The following is an 18,980-nucleotide window of genomic DNA, read 5'->3' as shown; positions in this document are numbered from 1 at the left end:
GAGGCAACGACCAACGACGACGACGAGTCGTCGATTGAAAAACTTTTTCCAACTCGACAAGTTTAACGGATCGATGGGACACATTTTTACCGGAAACCAGCCACCGGATTCGACCGTGTTCCATCCGACCTTTCCCTCCCGGCTGTGTGTTTGTCCCGCTTGTTCACTCCCCGGGCCAATCGATGCTATTGAAACAATTTTTTCGGCAAGATTACTCGGTTAATTCGACGGACGTGCACCGGGCAAAGACCGCATGACAGACTGGAAATTGTTTTGAAACGGCAGGGACCCACCTCTCGTGGGGATCGGGGGGGCCATTTTTTTTCTTTTTTCCTTTTTTTTTTTTTTTTTTTTCCATTTCCCTCCATCGTTTTTTTCCTACGACCCAGGGCAAATTCGTTTCTGGCCACCACTCGTTACTGTCGATTGATGTCGACGTTTAATTACGAAACTATGCTCGAAAAACTATGCTCGTCGCGCTCGATTCGCACAACCATTATACATACTTTTATAATGTAACGGTAAATCCTAAAACCAGGATGGATTGGTCTGGGGGGAATTGGTAACGTTTTTTCGTGGCGAAGCGTTGGCTGCATTTGACGATGATTCGTTGAAAAATACGTTTTTATTCTTATTCGATTTTTCGAATTGGAATATTGAATTATTTATCGTATAAATTGCAAGAAATTTCGTACACAATTATTCTACTCGTCGTATAAAAACTATGACAATGAGTTTGATTCTTTCACGATTTTTTGTTTATCTTTAATTACTTGAAGAAAGAAAAAACTTGATACGGAGAATTTGTATAAAGTGGTTAACGAGTTGTGACAATTCGTTAAAGAATTAATTTATTTGTTGAAATTCCTTTGCAATTTGCAACGTAAACTTTTAATTCTATATATCCAAATAAAACTTTCCATCTGAACGGTTAGGTTATTCGGTTAACAAGTTGAACGAAATACGTTTGTTAAAACAAAATTAAAGCATTATAACGTGAATCTTGATAATCAGTGTGGCGGAGTATAAATTTAATAATAAATTCTATATAAATATGAAAAGACAAATGGGATATAATCAAAATGAATATTGTCCAAAGCTATTAAAACAACATTCTCTCGTGCAAATTTAACATTCAATTAAATTACCTCAACCATTTTCGCAAATTCATTCTCCCCTTAAACGTTAAACCTATCCATAAAATAAATTCGAGGGAGGAGAGAGAGAGAGAAAAAAAGAAAATAAATCTTTCAGCGAAAAATATTGCACGAAACTTTAATATCTTTTCAATATCGTAAACTCATTTTACCCTGCATCCTAGCCGAACGTTAACACGAGAACGAACGAGAAACTTAACCGTCCGTGAAAACAAGAAAGAATTAAACTATAAAATCGTGGAAAAATTGGTTAACGTAAGGAAGAAATTTTTACGAATACGAAAAATCGCTCGGCATCCTCGTGTTTCGCGTTTCACTATTCATACATTTGAAAAAGTTTCCAGATTTGTATATCCACCCTCCACCTCTCCACTCCGCGTCTGTGGAAGAACAGCGCTCGAGGAAGAATCCTCAAATATTTCTGAAATTTCTCCTCTTCTTTTTATAAAATGTTTCATATCGATATTGTCACGTGCGCGCTTTTGTATTTTGATTTCCCAACCCAAGAAGAGAAATATCCGTTTCTGTAAACGGATGTGATCCAATGCCGAGTCGAGCCGCAAACCCCTCCCCTTCCTTCATGAAATATGCAAAGCGAAAACGCGAACGAACATTCCTCGTTCCCCGCCCTCGATAATTGTAATTAAACACGTCCTACATATTTTACACTTTGTAGCGCGCGCGATCAACGCGAATTAAATCGTTCGCCAAATTAATCATTCACCGGATTGCTAAATTACTACGTCCGATTAAATTAGACTCGTTCATCGTGTACGCGTTATTCAATTTTCGTTAACCAACCTCGGCGCGAGTTTCCCTCGAGTTTTTAGGGGGGAGATTAAACGATACGATAAACATCTAGCGAATTAGAGGGAGAGTGATATTTTAAAATCGCGTTAAACATTTCTCGTCGATAAAAGTTGGGCACAGTTCGGGGACGAAATTCCACCGAATTTGAAGTTACGTTTACATACAGATATAGGGATTGAATCGAATATAAATCAAGCTTCTCGATGTATGTATTACTAGTAATAATTTTCTAAAAGTACAAAAATATTTATATCAAACGCTTGTTTCTCTTCGTATAAAGAGAATAAAAAAATAATAGAATTTTTTTGTGTCAATCAACCGTAGAGATTAGAGAGGGACAAGCAGTTATCGACTATAAAATCAAATTCCAAGCAAACGGAACGATCACATCGTCAAACACACGGAGAATCCAACCGTGTCCGTGCTCCTACTGCTGGTACGAGGGGGAGGGTCTAGTTAATTGTACAAACATACACTCGTCGATGTAATTTCACCGCCATCGCGCGTCACGACGACGATTCGTTACGATTTCAATTAACCTGGCGGCAGATAACAACTACACGCTGGCTGTAGAGGCGCTGCTTTATGCTATATTCGAACAAATCGTGGACGAAGAAAGTCCTTGCACACGTTAAATACTTCAATCTCCCTTGTGCACATTTGCACAAGCCTCCGGATAATTCCCGTCATTCTCTATTTACCGTGCAAAACCGCGCTCAAATTACCAACGATACCATAATCCGCTCATAGTTTGGAGAGCGACCAATCAACGATCCCCCCCTCCTGCGCGCAGACGTCACTTACTCCGATTTCCTTCTCCCTCGAAAGAAGCGAAAGAGGAGAAACAACACGCGGTCCACCTTGCGTTTGCCAAACTTTGCCAAAACTCGTAAAATCCGCGCACGACCGAGCGGAAGAAATTTTTATCGCGTTAATAATCGTAACTCGGCCGATACTGATGGACGATTGGACGCTGGTCGGTTGGAGGGGGAAGAGGTGGGCGGCATAAAAGTTCGGGGGAACCTTTTCCGATACGATTCTCGAATACCCGATTTTATATCGTGAAATTTCTCGGCCGGGCGGTGTTGGCCAGCCTTGACCACAATCGGATCGCGCACAAGTCATTCCCGGCCGAGTAGAGTTACAGTCTGGACTGCGAAGCGCAAGGAAAGTCGTGCTTGAAGCCACGGTTCGTTGATTCGAGCCTCTTGAGAATGGCGTGCAGTCGCGACGAAAGCGGGATTAAAGAGGGAGAGAAGGGCGAGTTTTTATGTTATATATATATTGAAACGGGGTGTTGAGAGGGAATTTATTCGAAGAAGTAACTTTCGCAATTTTTGGCATAAGTGTGCACGAGTGGCTTTCGAAAGAAATTTTGGAGAACGCGTGGTTTTTTTTGGTATTATTTATAGTCTCATACTTAAGGATAAGTTTTAAAGAATTTCGAGGAATCAGCCAGCCAAACAATTTTTCTCTTGAATTCTTTTAGTAATATTTTTTATAATCGTTCGAAATTGTTACGTATGGTAAAAAAACAAGAAGACAAGGATCCAAATTTAATCTCAAGGTGTAACGTTCAACGTGTTAAGTATAATTTTCTTCCACACGTCTGAAACCTTCTAACAAACGAACCAACACCCAAAGAACTAATAACACTCGTCCACACCGGCAAATAAATCAAACCCTACGAGTCATTGACTGAAAGCCCTAGCAATTCTCACGAGCAAACCAAACTATACTATACCTCTTGACGAGCTAAAATTCCTTCAACTTACACATGACTGATTACTCACTTCAACCAAGTTATATACCACAAAACCACAAGACTGTCCACCAATTATTGATTTCTACGACCATTTTTTATTAAATACACAATAATACGTTATAGTCTTTGGCAAACCGAATTAATTCTTTAACAAAAATCAACCAAACATAGAATTATATTTCGTCTAAAAGCGTAACGAGCTTCCATTTCATCATGAAAAAAATGAATTAATTATGATTATCTTTCCACGCGTAATTTTTCCATTCCAATCCTTACGATCGTCCCAATTTTAGATAGTCGAGCATGATAGCGACACGGTTTCCATCGAAACAAGAGGATCGGCTTCACCGTCTTTCCGGTGCTGTTTCCACCGGCGTGTGGATTAAAGTTTCCTCCTCCTTTCTCTTATTTTCTTTCGACCGCCTACCTAACCCTCTTTCTCCTTCTCGTGGCGTAATTAAAAGATTACGATCAAGAAGCTTTCGCTCCGATGCGACTCAAGTTCAAATAATTTGCAAGTTGGCCGACTCCCTCGGCTCGAGACGACGATGTGGACGTGTCTAACGAGAAAAAACTTGGTTAATATACGGATGCAGTCCCATCCTCGTCGAGGATACTGCGCGGGAAATTAAGATTGCAGAGAACGAGGAACAAGGGTAAAAGAATTCTTTCTTGAAATTCTTCCATATATTTCTATTCTATTTCTAAATTTTCGAATTATTTCTAAGGAACTTTAAAGAACTTTTTTGTTTTCAGAGTCAGTCAGATTTTGATTTGAATAAATTTTTACGGATTGAGTGAAAATTTTAATGAAATTTCACCAAGATAAATCTGCATCAAAGAGCAAGATAAATTCAATACATTCTAATTTTAATAACGAGTAGAATGAAATTCGCCACCATCTCCATCACTTTTCCCTAAACTAACTCGCAATCTTAATTTCTCTCTCTAAAAAAAAGAAATTAACCTGCACCCCACGTCTTACAACATCAACTCAACTCTCCCGTAATTACATTCCAGATGTGACGAGGCCGAGCGATGAAAGCTGAAAAGCCATAAAGCTTAACTTTAATTTTAATTCGCGAGATTAAACTCCGCCGAAACGCGACCTCCCTCCCTCCCTCCCTCCAGAGCAATTAAGCTTAAAGTAGCCAATTCTAACGTGGCCAGTGCTAAAAGCATAGCAAGTTAAAGGGTTGACAATAGGCGCAAGCGCTCGACCCCTCGTCACACATTGCATTCGACCCCTCGTTGCAATCCTCTCCTCCCTTCTTTTATATTAGCCGCACGCCCAAAGTCCAGCAGCTATCCCGGGGCTATTACCAGTGTTCTTTGAACGCGTCAAGATTGTTAGTTACTCGCTCAGCCAAACAAGCCACTCGTTTAGGAAACTGGCACAATAAGCGCATAAGCGGGCACACTCGCGAAAACTCGATCGTGGAAGAAGCCCAATTAACCTTGTTGTTTTGTCACATCGTTCAGGTAATTTCATTTATGGGAGGAAGATGGAGGAACGCGTTATAATTCCATTCAACGTGTTTCAAAGGGATCGAACGCGAGAAGGAAGTCGATTATGCACGATCGGGCGGCCGATTAAGCGACAAGGGGTGTTTTATTTAACGTTGAGGGCGAAACGGAAGTAATTACGACTCCTCGAGGCGCGAAGGGAGGTCGAGGAGGAGGTCCTGGGAGGATGGTGGTTACGAGGCTTGAAAACCAATGGAATCCAAGAGTATACGAGAGGAGGGAAGATAAAGAGAGAAGTTTGGCCGGGCTGATCGAGCAGGTGGTTAGACAACTTGACCAAGGGAACGCAAACTGGAGGCATTTCGTTAATTAAAGGTACCGATTAAAATCGTATCAGCTAGGTATCGTGTTAAGGTTAATTAAGGCGCTTACTTGGGGGAGGAGAGAGGCAAAGTTGGTTGGTTGCTTCGTCTATTACGTAAGACGATGATCCCGATAGATCTTAGGGCGGAGATTAATGTTGTGCCATAGAGATGTTTGGATTGAGTAATGCGCGATACCGTTGACGAGCTTTCTCTTTTAGGGATTTGAAGGGATGTCACGGCTCTTACGAGAAAGGGTTGCGGGATTGATCGATGAACGGTATTATATGCTTGCAACGATTCAAATACACCATTTCTCCCATTTCCCCATGTCGATTCGAATTTTTCTACGAGAGCGTAAAGTTTTTTTTAGCATTAAGATAAAACATCAAACGTAACAAATCCGATTAGAGAGGGATTTTTTATTTCGTTATTAGCCAACCCTTTACGTATATATATTTGTGCTTCATTTTTGGCAGACGATTAATACGATTCCTCTCTGCTCTTTCTAAAACTCTATCCTATTAAAAAAAAAAGGGGGGGGGGGGAAATCTTTCTTAAACCAGGAAGAAAACCCTTGATTTCATAAAGAAAGGATTCTGAATTTCTTTTCGTTCCTCGTTTATTGACACACACGGGTATCGCGCGGCTAATACGCAAATTGAATCGTCTAGCGGGAAAAACCGCAGCGTACACCGACCGCGTAATTTCGTTGCTCGCGAGCGAAAATGAGCGGGAAGGTGGTGGAGGTTTTTAACTCGTTTACCCCCATTGCGGTTCTAACGAGGCCACGTGGTGCCTCGGGTAGCGCTCGTTCCGCCGCGGATCCGCGCCGAAACGGAGCCGTATTCGACGCGGAGGCCCGATTGTTTGGCAAATGACGTTACGACCGAATCGAGCGTACCCCGAGGGACGCGAAAACCGCCTTTGATCCTGCGAATTTCACTCCGACCGCAAACGTCACCGCGCGCCCGCGTCGATTCCATTCGATTCGCTTTGTAGCCTTCGAATCGTTCGCAACAGATTTGTCACGGTGTCTTCGCCGAGAGAGAGGGCAGTTTTCAACTTGTGAAAACGGGGGGTGGTGGTTGTCATTAACGATCGTGCCGCGATTGCGCGCTGGAAAATTTAACGCGATTCAGTTATTAGGCTGGTAATTCCTCTCGCGGCAGCGTTTGAATTAACAAAGAGGGAGAGAGATATTGTTTCGAGGGAATTTTTGAATAAAGCAGGAATTCTTTTTAAGTATTCACGAGAGATCTCGGACTCGCCATGTGGATATTTATTTATTTTCCTCGTTATCGTCGAGTTTTTAAAAAAACTTTTACTTTTAATCCCGAATTACAGATTTTAACGCGGCGCAAAGAACGGCGTATCGATTTTTCGTCGAATACCGGTTTTTTAATATTCATTCCCATTTGTCTTTCTACAAAATCCGTGAAAAAATTTTTTTTTCCATCCGTTGAAAGTTTCTTTTTCAACGGATGAAAAAACGTTACGACGCGAAAAAAGAAATGGAAATGGAATTTTCTCCGCAGCGCCGCGACTTTGTAGCAATTGTAAACCGATGTCTAGACGACAGGGTTCAACGATCTGTAGTGGTAGTACTAGTAGTGGTAGTAATGGCCTTGAAATTGCATTGAAATGACCTTGAACTCTGAGATGCGCGTTTAATAAACGGAAACATGAATCAAAGGGCTTCGTTACAACGCGTGTATCCCTTGTGGTTATATTAATGGATGTCATCACTTAACGCTTAAATTTATGCACGCTCTGTATCGGTACCGTGTACTACATTCGTTACTAGGAAGATTTATCACCGGTACCACGGCATAATTTATCCTCCGTGAGGTATCGTGAGACCACAATGCCGCTTCTTTTTTTTTTTTTTTTTTTCCCTCTCCTCTAAAATCTCCTCCAAACTTTTCTTCGACAATTCTCGCGTGTTTTTATAAATTAAAAAACATCCAAGTGCAAAATTCGTTCGTTTACCGACATATTTACGCAACTTTATTCCGCGCGGAGTAATTAAATATAAATTCGAATTTGCGTCCAATTTAGTTAAAAGTGAATTTAAATAATCCCCACGGGGAAGAGAAAACCTGTATTTCCTCGTTGCATTGCTCGCAGATGTATATATGTATAAAAAAAAAAAAAAAATTTTTTTTTAAAAATCCTGCTAAACCCTCGTGTATCTCATTATTACACGCAACAGACTAATTTTCGAGTCGATGTTTAATTCATCTCTCGTTCTCCAATTTTTTTTTTTTTTTTTTTTTTTGAGAAAAAGAAAAAAAAACAGTCCTCACACTTCTCCTCTATTATACTTGTCTGATAATTCACACGAACGATTCTCCTTCGCAATTAAATTATCGAACGAACGATTCCTCCACTTCCGTACTCGAGTAAAAGAAAAGAAAAAAGAATGATCGTATTTACATATAATTTGCGAGCAAACACGAAGCGGATTGGAATAAATTAATACATAATGTAATACATAAAACGATTTAAATTAACCATTGGATAAAAAACTTGAGAAGGACGAAAAAGGAAAGGTATAAAAAGAGCGGGGTACATTTATCACGTTTGCTAATTAATTAGGTATTGTGTACTCGTGAGGTGGAAAAGGATAGATGGAAAAAGAAAGGGTGAAATTTTTTTCAACATCCTTGTACCACCACCATCCTCGGTCCAGTTGAGACACAATTATAAACGTAATAAGCAAGGACAACCAGCAACCAGATGAGAATACGTATCGCACACGATTAATTAGGTACGATCAAAGTGCGTAAGCTATTATTCGAAGTTGGTTTTTCGGTTAATTATTTACCCCTCGAGATCGTGAAGCTACGCTAGGAAGCCACAGGTTGTCGTCGTTCTCGCGCTGATTTTTACGGATACAAATTAATGCTTCGAGATTAATGACGTGGGGGGGAAATTAGGCGAGAAAGTTTGGTGGAAAAAGATTTTTGAAAAATGAAAAACAACTCGTGAGGGAGAATGTTGTTGTAATTTTTTTAACGGTTAGATTTTTATTAAAAAGTCATATTCTTTGATTTGATTGTGATTTAACAGTTCATTGTTCCGTTTCTCTTTAAAATAATAATGTATTAATTTTTGACTCGAATATAAAAATCATCCTCTAGTTATGAACGTTTGTTATAACTTCTTTCTAAATTGAAAATCTTCTGATGAAAATATTGTTTTCACGATTGAAAAGGTGAAAAAATACGAGAGAAGAGAAACTTTGAATTCACGTATCCAAGAAATTATAATCACCTTGAATGATTTAACGTTGAGAGAGAAAGAGAGAGAGAGAGAAAGAGAGAGAGAATTTGAAACTGTTGGAAACACAAGCGAGGAAGTTATATAAACTTTATATAAATAAATTACATTTTAATGAGTATCTTAACTTATTACACAAGAACTCTGTAACATAATAATCTTAGATTGTCTGTAGAAGAAGGTCACTGCATGGAAATCTGGAACAGGTAAAAGTATCGAAAAAGTATCATCGATATTTCAACTACTACTATAAAACGAATTATAAATATAAAATATATTTCAAGTTAATAGAACCTCCAAGTTAAAATATATTAAATTCACTTAATTTATTCTCTAAATATTTCCCTGACACGAGTAGTAGAAGAGCGTTATTAAACCCGACACGATTCAAAATCAGAGTGCGAGAACGTATACTACGATAGTTTTAATTGGAAACATCCTGTTCAAATTTTCCAAGATTATTTATACAGTCGAATCACGATTACGGTTAATTTTACATGCTACATTTCGCAAAGAATGACGCGGAATACCAAGATCTATGCACGAAAATTTATTTACATATTTCTCTCGACACGCCAAAGTGCTAATTTCATTTATCATTCTCAAATGAAAATTTCTAAAATATCATTAAATAGTTGTAGAGAAATATAGAGAAGAGCTGTAAGATTAACTTCATTAAACATGTATTTATATAAGGAATAACAAGCGTAAAATTTGCTCCTTTATACGAGAGATTTTTACGACACCCTACTACGTTACGAGCTACACTCTACTGATCAAACATTTAAAATCACTCTCCACATTTCGAAACTTCAAGTGACTCCGTTTCAAATTAATCTTTATCCGAATTAACGCTACGAGTATCGATAATAAAATTGTCTTTATCTCCAAACAGAGATCTTCGATTAGAGAATTTCTTCGGGTTAAGAAAATTCGTATTGGATTACCAGTGATTGGAAATATTTTGAGCGCAGCAGAGCGGAGAAGTAAAAATGAAACGCGTCAAAGGCGTCGTCGCGAATAAGAGGATTTCTCAGGCAGTAGCGAAGTATTTTTCCACTTACCTATCTCCTGATTCGTGATCCTGCCGCGGCACAGCGTGCAACCACCGAGGAGGGCGAGGAGCAATGACAGCAGCGTGTGAACGGAGGCGGCCATCTCATCCAGGAGCATCTCGACGCCTCGACGTCACGTCACGTCACGTCACGTCACTCGTAATCACGTCAACGACACACGTTTCTACCCCTCTCTAACTATTCCCCTTTCTCCCGCCGACGATGCACACACACTTTTCCTCCTTCGTTCAACGTCCTCCTCCCTCCTCCCTTCCTTCTCTCCTTCGACACAAACACACACACAGCCCCCTCTCTCCGACCCACTCCAAACCTTCTCCTTCTCCTCCTCCTCCCCTCCCGCGCCGCCACCCTCTCCCGAAACCACTTCCCGCGAGTCCAACTCTCGCCCGCCGATTGCCGCCACCCTCTCTGCCCCGCTTCGCCACGCACAACCTCCCCGCCAAGGGACACACGCCACCCTTCCCACCTCCTCCTCCGTGCGGCCCCACGTTGCTCGTCCTCGCCACCGTCACCTTCGAAAGAAGAAAGAAAATCGGTTAGACGCCGAACAGAGATAAGGGAAGATGGACGAGAGGATAGAACGAGTCCTCCCCTCCATCGACGAACCAACGAACGCGATTAAACTGTGAAATTCAATTGACGTGATCAATGCGAACCGTAAATGAATCGTGCCACGTCTTTTGCTTTCCAACATCGGTCCGAAAAGTCGAGGTCGTATAGGTTAAATGATGCAAATTAGAAAATTAAGGGAAATTCGATCTTCAATGAAATTTGATTTATAATATGACTACGTAAGATAGAATGGATTGTATGGAAGTATCGCGTTGGAGGGATGAATCAATTCTTGAGATTTCGATATTCTCCTTTTTTTTTTTTTTTTTTTTAACGTAACTTTATAACGAAGCGAGATAGAGTAAAATTTGATGTTATAAAATTTCAGTTCGGTTTTAGTATTTTTTTTTTTATTGTTCTGTTGTAAAAAAAAAAAAAAGAAAATATTCCCAGGCAAAATTATACTCAAAACATGAAAAAATATCGAAACTCTGAAGTTTGATCTCAGTTCTTCAAAGAGATTTTCCACTGAAAAAAAATTGCTCTATGTACATACAACTCATTTTGTTGACTATACATTTTTCTTTTTTCTTTTTTTCCAGTTTTTGCAATGTCTTTGACGATATTTTTGCGGATTTTTGAATTACTCCCTTTGTACCTTTCGAAACCTATTGATTCGTGAAATTGTCTTATCGCTTCTGCAATATTTTTGACTATTATTGCTCTTTTTAATTCGTTTTCAATCTGTGATTAATCTTGAATGATTGATCTTAAAAAAAAAAAAAAAAAAAAAGAAAAAAAAGATCAAATTAAAGAGTATATTATAACGGGAAAATTAGATTTTTGGGAGATATTAAATCAAGGATTTATATTCGGAGAATATTAAATTTTAAGCATCGAGGAGATGTGGGAGAACGTTATTACTGATTGAATTTAAATTCTATTTGAATCGATTAAAGTGAAGTGAATTTAATTTGATTTCACCTGCTATTATGACTATTTCATCGATTATTAAATAGGACAATAGGATTGGGTTACTGCAAAAGTTTCTTCGTCGATTCCAGAGTTTTCGTATTAAACGAGAACTCGCGAATTTCGTAAGAGAAAAATGTAGAAAAAAAAAAAAAAAAAAAAAACATTCCTATAGGAATAAAACAAAAGAGAATGATTTCAAACAGATACTAATTAATATTTTCGAAGAAGAAGAACTCCGATGGAAATTTATTCTCAATTTGAACGCGAAATGTTTTTTTTTTTTTTTCTTTTTAAATTTCTTTTCTAATACCTCTTTCTCTAATTAATTTTTTTCTCTTTTCTTTTTAAAGATAAGAAACTTCAGAAAAGAAGAAGTATTTTCTTACACGTTTTTAAAATTAAAACTATTCTCAATAGTGACACAAGTAATTAATTAAAATTCTGTACTATGTTTAAAAGAAAGTTAGTCGACCGTTCCTCGCTCGAGAACAGAAAAATTAAAGGGAGGACCGATACATTAAAGTCCAGCTCGAAACGCATTGAATCCTCGTCGAAGAAAATGAATATCGTTCTTCGATGGAAATTCCGCGATTGCGGATAATGAGAAGGGGAATTCCCCGTCCTCCCCCCCTGTCAAGATTGAACTCGATTGATCAACGAGTGATCGAGATTACTTTGTGCGTTAACGATTCGTGAATATACAGAATGTACAAGAGGGATAGAAATTAAAGGGTAGAAAAATAAAACTCGTCATCCAAAAAACGCACAAAGCACGTAGTACCGGCGTCTACTAATTAGTAATTTAAAAAAAAAAAAAAAAAAAAACCAAGCTTCGTTCAGATATCGTTCAGAAGAGCTTATCGATCCATTCGAAATTCAACGCGAAGCTCCGACCTTTTCGAATCGAAGTCTTAAACGAACCATCGCTACCAGTTCAAACATCGAATCTTCCGGAGAAAACGATTCTCTGGTCACGAATCGAGTTTGATTTAACGAAGAATTTTTTTTCCTCGCCCCCTGTAATACAAAGCACCTTTTATACAAAAGAAACTCGACGTGTAATTGACGTGTGTTTACTCAACATGAATCATTTCTTCTCGATTCTTCCTATAAAAAAATAAATTATTACCTCTCTCTCTCTCTCTCTCTCTCTCTCTCTCTCTCTCTCTCTCTCTCTCTCTCTCTAAAATATTTATATAATTTCATATTGCAACGATAAAATCCTTCGCAAGAAATATCCCCTCGAACGAAAATACATTCTCCATCCCCATTCAACTCATAATTAACTACTTCCCTCTACTTCCAGATAGCGCGATTGGTGCAAGATTCGAATCAAGACACCCTCCCTCTCGAGTCCCTTCTCGATTCGACGAACTATCGCAGCTTGAAAACGTCAACACACTCTGAAATTTCACTCGATCGCGCCATCTTTCGACCCCTTTCACGCGTTCCCTCCCACGCCTCTCCTTTCTTCTTTCGACCGATGTTTCTCCCTCGCACGAATCCCATTCTGCTGATTTTCCTTTCTCGCGCGTGCAAGGGCTCGTATTCAAGTTCCAGCAGCGATTGCACGCCCATTGCAGTTGCTGCTACGAGACGATGCCTGTCCCTTTTTTCCCCTCCTTTTTTTTCACCCCCCCTTTCGACTCTCCGCTTCCCGCTTCTAACGCCCTACGCGACGCTTGCTGACGTTATGCATTCGTTGTAATCGCGTCCTGGTTTTTCGCCAGTCCGCTTTTTCGAAAAATGGTTGCGTCGTTGAACGGTTTTTCTTTTTTTTTTTTTTTTTTCCACATTCAACGCTTGGATCCCTTGGATCGTCGGTTTGTCGCGCGCACGAGGGAAATTCGGCTTGGAAGAGTTTAGGGTGCAGTTAGAGCGCGGAAGCGATACTAAGCTTGGAAAAGTGTCAAGAGGCGCTTTTCCCTCGGATATTTTGGGAATATTGAAATTTAACGAACGAAAAAAAGAAACGGTGAGTTTATTTTTCCCGAAGCGATTCGAGAATCTTTCCTCCTTTTTTTTTTCTAATGTATTTCCGAACTTTTCAGTTTAGATCTTTTATGAATAATTTCCTTGTATCCTTGTGTATCTTTAACACACATATTGCCAAACCTGGTTCCATTCCAAATCTCTATCCACAAAAGATGCATGCCTGTCATCTGATCAAACTCAACAAGAATTCAAACATTTTTCTAAAAAAAAAAGAAATCTAATTTTTCATAAAAGAGAAAAACCACCCTTTCAACCCAAGAGTTTCCTTTCAATCATCCATATATATTTATATATATACATCTATATTATAAAACTGAAATTCGCAAAACTCGCGAAATCAAAGATTGAAACGAGAGAGAGCGGCGTGCCTCGGAAGAAAGAGCAAAATTCCAAGGATTCTTAAGAGAGAGGATGGTCGAGGAAAACGTCATAACGCGCGGAATGTAATGGAGGGTGGGTTTCGAGATTTCCATGTAAATGCATCGACGCGCGTGCAACTATTGGGCGGTCAGCTCGAGGGGCCTTAACGATCCTCTCTTCACCAATCCTCCCCTATAAGCGCGATAAGAGGCGTCGAAAGGGGATGGTTTCGGTCGACAATGGGTCGAATTCGATTGCGCCAGATATGCACTCCTCCAGAATGCAACGTCGGTCTTTCAGGAGGGCGCGTAGAGGAAAAAAGGCAGGAAGCCCGGTTTCCATCTTTTGTGACGGCCGTCCACCCTTTATGAATATTCTTGGAATTTTAATGCGCTTTCAGACAACGATCCTCGTTCACGAATTCGGGCCGCCGTCGTCATCCCGAGCAGCAGTCGTCCTCGTTGTCGACGTCTCCGCGAGCCTTGGCACGCCAACGGTGCACGCAGAACGTGCCTCAAATTCGCCAAATCGTTGCTCGAATATTAAAAGGAATGTAAATGAATCGCGTGAAAATGACGAGAATCCTTACTCCCCTGTTATCGATTTATTTTTACCAACGGTATTCGTATAAATCAGTCTGCAAGCGATTGCACGTTGTCGTGTTGAACGAAAACTGAGAATTTGAGAATTTGATATTCTTTATATTAGAAAATAATTTGGATGAAAATCACACGATCCATCGATTTCCTACAGTTCGAATAGTCTAACAATTTTTATCTAAATAAACGTAATACCCTCGAATTGTTATGTCTTGAGAAGAAATCCACCTATTACCTAATGGATGATAAAATGATAGATGTAAAAATAAAATTTACCAATCGACCGCGTGCAATAAAGCTGAAATAGCACGGCCGTAATGAAATACACGCGAGAAGTCACGGAAGACCCCTTTCAATCTGAAACGCAAACCTCTGCAAATCACCGGGTTTCAAAGCAGGTAGAACAGGGCCGACAAACGACCGTGTCCTTCCAACGGATCTCCTCTCCTCCTTATTTGCAAATTGTTTCCTAGATGACGGTCTCTCCTTTATGAAAATTGCCGGTTAACCGTGTGACAAGTGTCTAATTTGCCAACTTCCTCGCATACAACGATATTTCCTGGTATCTTCGATTCGACACCGTGCGCGAGAACAATCGGAGAAAGGAGTTGGAAGTGGCGAGTCATCCTCTTTTAGGACGAATGCCGCTTCTCGAGAAGCCATATCTGAAGAGGCGTCCAATTTGGAAAATTACTCGAGCGGCGGTTCCTTTGTTAAAATTTACATTCGCTTTTGTGAAATGGATCGTGTTTTATTGAGGCATCGATTATCGAAAACACGGGATCGGGATGATAATGCGATGATATTCGTTCGTTAAATCGAAGCTTCGTATTTATTCAATTATCTAACTGTGGAGCTTCGTGGAACAGTAAATATCGAAACGGTAACGATTTCATATGCTTTGCATTATCGAGCACGATTACGCAAATTCGTCGATTGTTTATATGCTGACAATTCAGATTAGAAGAAATGTTAATATATATATAGTTTTCGTTTCAATGGATATTTGGTTTCGGAATATTTTTCATCGACTTTCACATTTATTCGAAATTGGATGATGAAGTAGGAGAAGTTTAGAACGATTCGATTGATCGATAAACTGTTGTTCGAAAATTAATTTCAAAAGTTTTCCTTCGAGATCTCTCGGAAGAAATATCGATACAAATGTCTGCAAGAATATCCGCGTTTGATTCATGAAAATACAAATATCCTCCTCTAGCCCTAATAAATTCGTCTCTCGAAAGATTAATAGATCCCATTGAGAATGCGAAATCCAAGAAAAATGTACGAATAAACGAATCTTTTTACATCGTCTCGCGAGACTCTTGCACAACCCGATGAAGAATTAAATTGCGCAAATTAACCTTAACAAGGATCAAAGGACAATGCGAGATCCCCGAGGGCCCCGTACAAGGACCTGAAACCCAAGACGGTTCTCCATTCTCCAAGGTTTCGACTGTAATTACTCTCCAAATACCACCCCATCCAAGCTCAAAGACAAACGCGAAATCTACATATTAAATCTTCCCTTCCCCCGTGGCTTGAATAGCCAATATATTTCGAAATATATTCGTGAAAACACGTTTGAAAATTTGAAAACGCGGCAGAATTCGTCGCCGAAATCGTCGTCGACGTGGAAAGAAACCGAGTAAAAGGAAAACGGTCGTACAAACGTCAAACAATTTTCCGTTCCCCAACAAGGAGGGATAAAAAAACGCTCAAGCAACGAGAGAGAGAGAGAGAGAGAGAGAGAGAGACGAGCGCGTGAGTTTGATGCAACAACGACAAGGTTTTGTCGCGAGTTTCATTGTCACGCTCGGAAAGACATTCCCCCATTTTCGTTGAGCAACCTCGTCGTCCGTTGGAGGAAAGAGAGAGAAAGAGAGAGAGAGAGAGAGAGAGAGAGAGAGAGAGAGAGAGAGAGAGAGAGAGAGAGAGAGAGGTAGAAGAAGAGAAACGGAAAGAGAGGAGGGGGTAAAAATAGAAGCGGGAAAGAAACGAAAAATAGCACGCTAAATCATAATTACATCGTCCGCTCGTCGACTCTTTTAAACTGGGTCGTGAGCATCTTTTGCGCCGCATCAGACGCAACTGCTGTAAAAATGAATAAGCGCGAAAAGAAAAGCGGAAGCGACGTCAGAAAGACCGATGTGAATTACAGCCATTCTTCCTTATTCAATTCGCCACCTCCCCAGCCGCCTCCAACCCTCTACCATTGACGCGATTCCAATGGAACACGCTTCTCTCTCTTTCTCTCCCCCTTCTCTCCCCCTCCCTGTTATTACTCAAACGCTGATTGTTTCCGACCGATCGACACCTTATTGTGTAAACGAGCAACCCGATCTTACCCAATTGACAACGCGAAAATCCCTCCTCCGTTTCGGTCAGAAGATCACCATTCCATCGATTATCCCGAATAATTCCGTTAATTAAAGTTTTTCCCTCTGATCTCTGTTGCAGCGTTTTATTTAGGAAAAGTAGTCACACTTCGAGCTTATTTGTTCGTCTCCTCTCGGACTCGTGAAAATTCTCGTTTTCCGATCGATCTGCCTTCAGGCATTATGCGTTTTCACACTCCCCATTCTTTCCACCACTTTCGCGCGCTTCTTATTAGCCGACATCGGATCATTACGTGGCCATTCTGCTCTCGAAGTTTTAAGTAGATTTCGAATCGCAACGAGAGTTCTTAGGCGAGCTACCGCTTCTAATGAGTGGTGCGAACGCGATATTCAGGGTGGTAATTTGGCTCGAATTTTGCGCATAGTTAAAGCGTGATGCGTGTATTATAATAACGTGGTAAATGAGGCGGTTGCACGTTCCACGTTGCACGAATTTTCGCGACGAGAAATAGATTTTGAAATTTCGTTTCAATAGTTTCGATCCGATAGAGAATAATGCGAATAATAATAAAGTATTGCGAACTGATATATAAATTTCGAATATATAAATTCGATATTCGTATGAACATTGAAACAATGGATTTTATATTTTTTATATTCGACAATATTGTAATATATTATAGTAAAATGAAAAAGTACAGAAAAAAAATACTCTATAAATAACAGCACGCTAAATAAATAAAAAAAAAAAATTACCACGTCATGTGTTCGTTTCAATTTTATATTACTTCAATTATATCAATTCTCCAGAATGAAAAATATCTTTAATTGAAACATATAAAAGATGATAAAAGAGTCTTGACTATTTCGATTTCATATATTCTACATATGATTAAGAATAAATGATGAATGATAAAATCGAAAAAATTGCATATAATTTCCGACAATCCTGGAGAAGTTCAATATTCAACCACAAAAAATCTTAATCGAACAATTTTGTCTCATAAAGCAAACCTGAGGATAAATCCAAACAACAAAATTCAAAGTAGAAGGAGATAACAGTCATTTTCCCTTGGGCATTTTGCGATATCATGAAATACACAACACCTCGATCAACCTCATAGCGAAGACTTTATACACGGTTCCTAGAATTCTCTCGAGGCGCTAACAGCGCGCTTACCTGTTCCTTTGCAAAGTCGATCGTTTCTCTGGGAATGTTAGAACAGTCGAGGCATCAACAATCACGTCCAACCACGTTACACAATTTCCAGTAGTTTCCAAAGTTTTCAAGTTGTTTTCAAAGGCTGTCAACTCAAACAACGCTCCTCCAAAATCGATCCGTTGATCACCATCCAATTAACTGGATAATTTACCGAATGAACTTTTTTTGTCACTAGAAAAAATTCACCAGAGCCCGAAGTGGCAACATCGTTCGCGTTAAATTTCGCGTCCGCGAAACGTTTCAATAAAATACTCCATCGCGGTCCTTTCAAGCATACACGCACACACAAGTAGCACACAATTCGACCGAGCAAACGTCAAAGAGAGAATTAATCTTTAATCGGTGCGTAACAACTTGTTGAAAAGTTCGAACGATCGATTTCGCGCGAATGACACACGCGTATACCACATACTATTCTCGCGATCCGTAGGTCGAACAGCGACACGTAGCGTCCGTTTATTGTCCATCACCCCTCGCCACGCGACTGATCCATTATCCGCGAGATAGCGCGATATTACGTGATACAATGTTACCGCGATCTCATGCGAACGAACCTGAACGCGTCCTTGGTCAACTGATTTCCACGTTTCCTTTTTTGTCCCATACGCGAAAAGTTCGACAAACGTCTCTCGAATACGTCACGGCGCATGCAAAATTACGAAGAATAACAGGCAACTTCTGTCTCACTTTGATCACTGTGTATACTCCGATATTCAACTCAATTCGGCGCGCGATTGCGCACGCTCGATTTCTCCTCGACCGCGAAGGATAACGAGTAAGAAAAATGATTTCGCGCAATACCTGCTCGTGTATCTTTCACCGTCACTCAGTGTGAGTTTCGTATAATAACTCGCGCGCGATCAACCCTTGTCGTCAAACCAGTAACACAGGAAGCTTGAGATCGTGTCGCAAGGACTGCACGGTAATCACTGAGAGACGCGTTCCGTGGGACACGAGGCGCGCGCCGCCTCACTGACGGAGCGCGCCCGAAAAAACCCGAACTGAACCGAACGGAC

At 40.1% G+C, this 18,980-nt stretch overlaps 1 protein-coding gene across 8 annotated transcripts in view; it reads right to left on the bottom strand.

Annotated features, from left to right (window-relative positions):
* Window positions 1–18,980, bottom strand: part of LOC100870354 (neural cell adhesion molecule 2) — a 428,395-nt gene that overhangs the window by 319,301 nt on the left and 90,114 nt on the right. For all 8 annotated transcript variants that reach the window (XM_086904550.1, XM_086904548.1, XM_086904549.1 and 5 more), the window contains one exon: window positions 9,911–10,434. In XM_086904550.1, coding sequence (XP_086760676.1) covers window positions 9,911–10,019 — 109 coding nt within the window. In that variant the 5' untranslated portion in view covers window positions 10,020–10,434. The remainder of the gene's footprint in view (window positions 1–9,910; window positions 10,435–18,980) is intronic.

Source organism: Apis florea, unplaced genomic scaffold (assembly GCF_048593485.1).
Source record: "Apis florea isolate Af1SG1 unplaced genomic scaffold, ASM4859348v1 contig_2350_pilon, whole genome shotgun sequence".
Taxonomy (NCBI): domain Eukaryota; kingdom Metazoa; phylum Arthropoda; class Insecta; order Hymenoptera; family Apidae; genus Apis; species Apis florea.
Note: the sequence above shows the minus strand (reverse complement) of the source record. Positions and strands in the feature narration are given on the sequence as shown.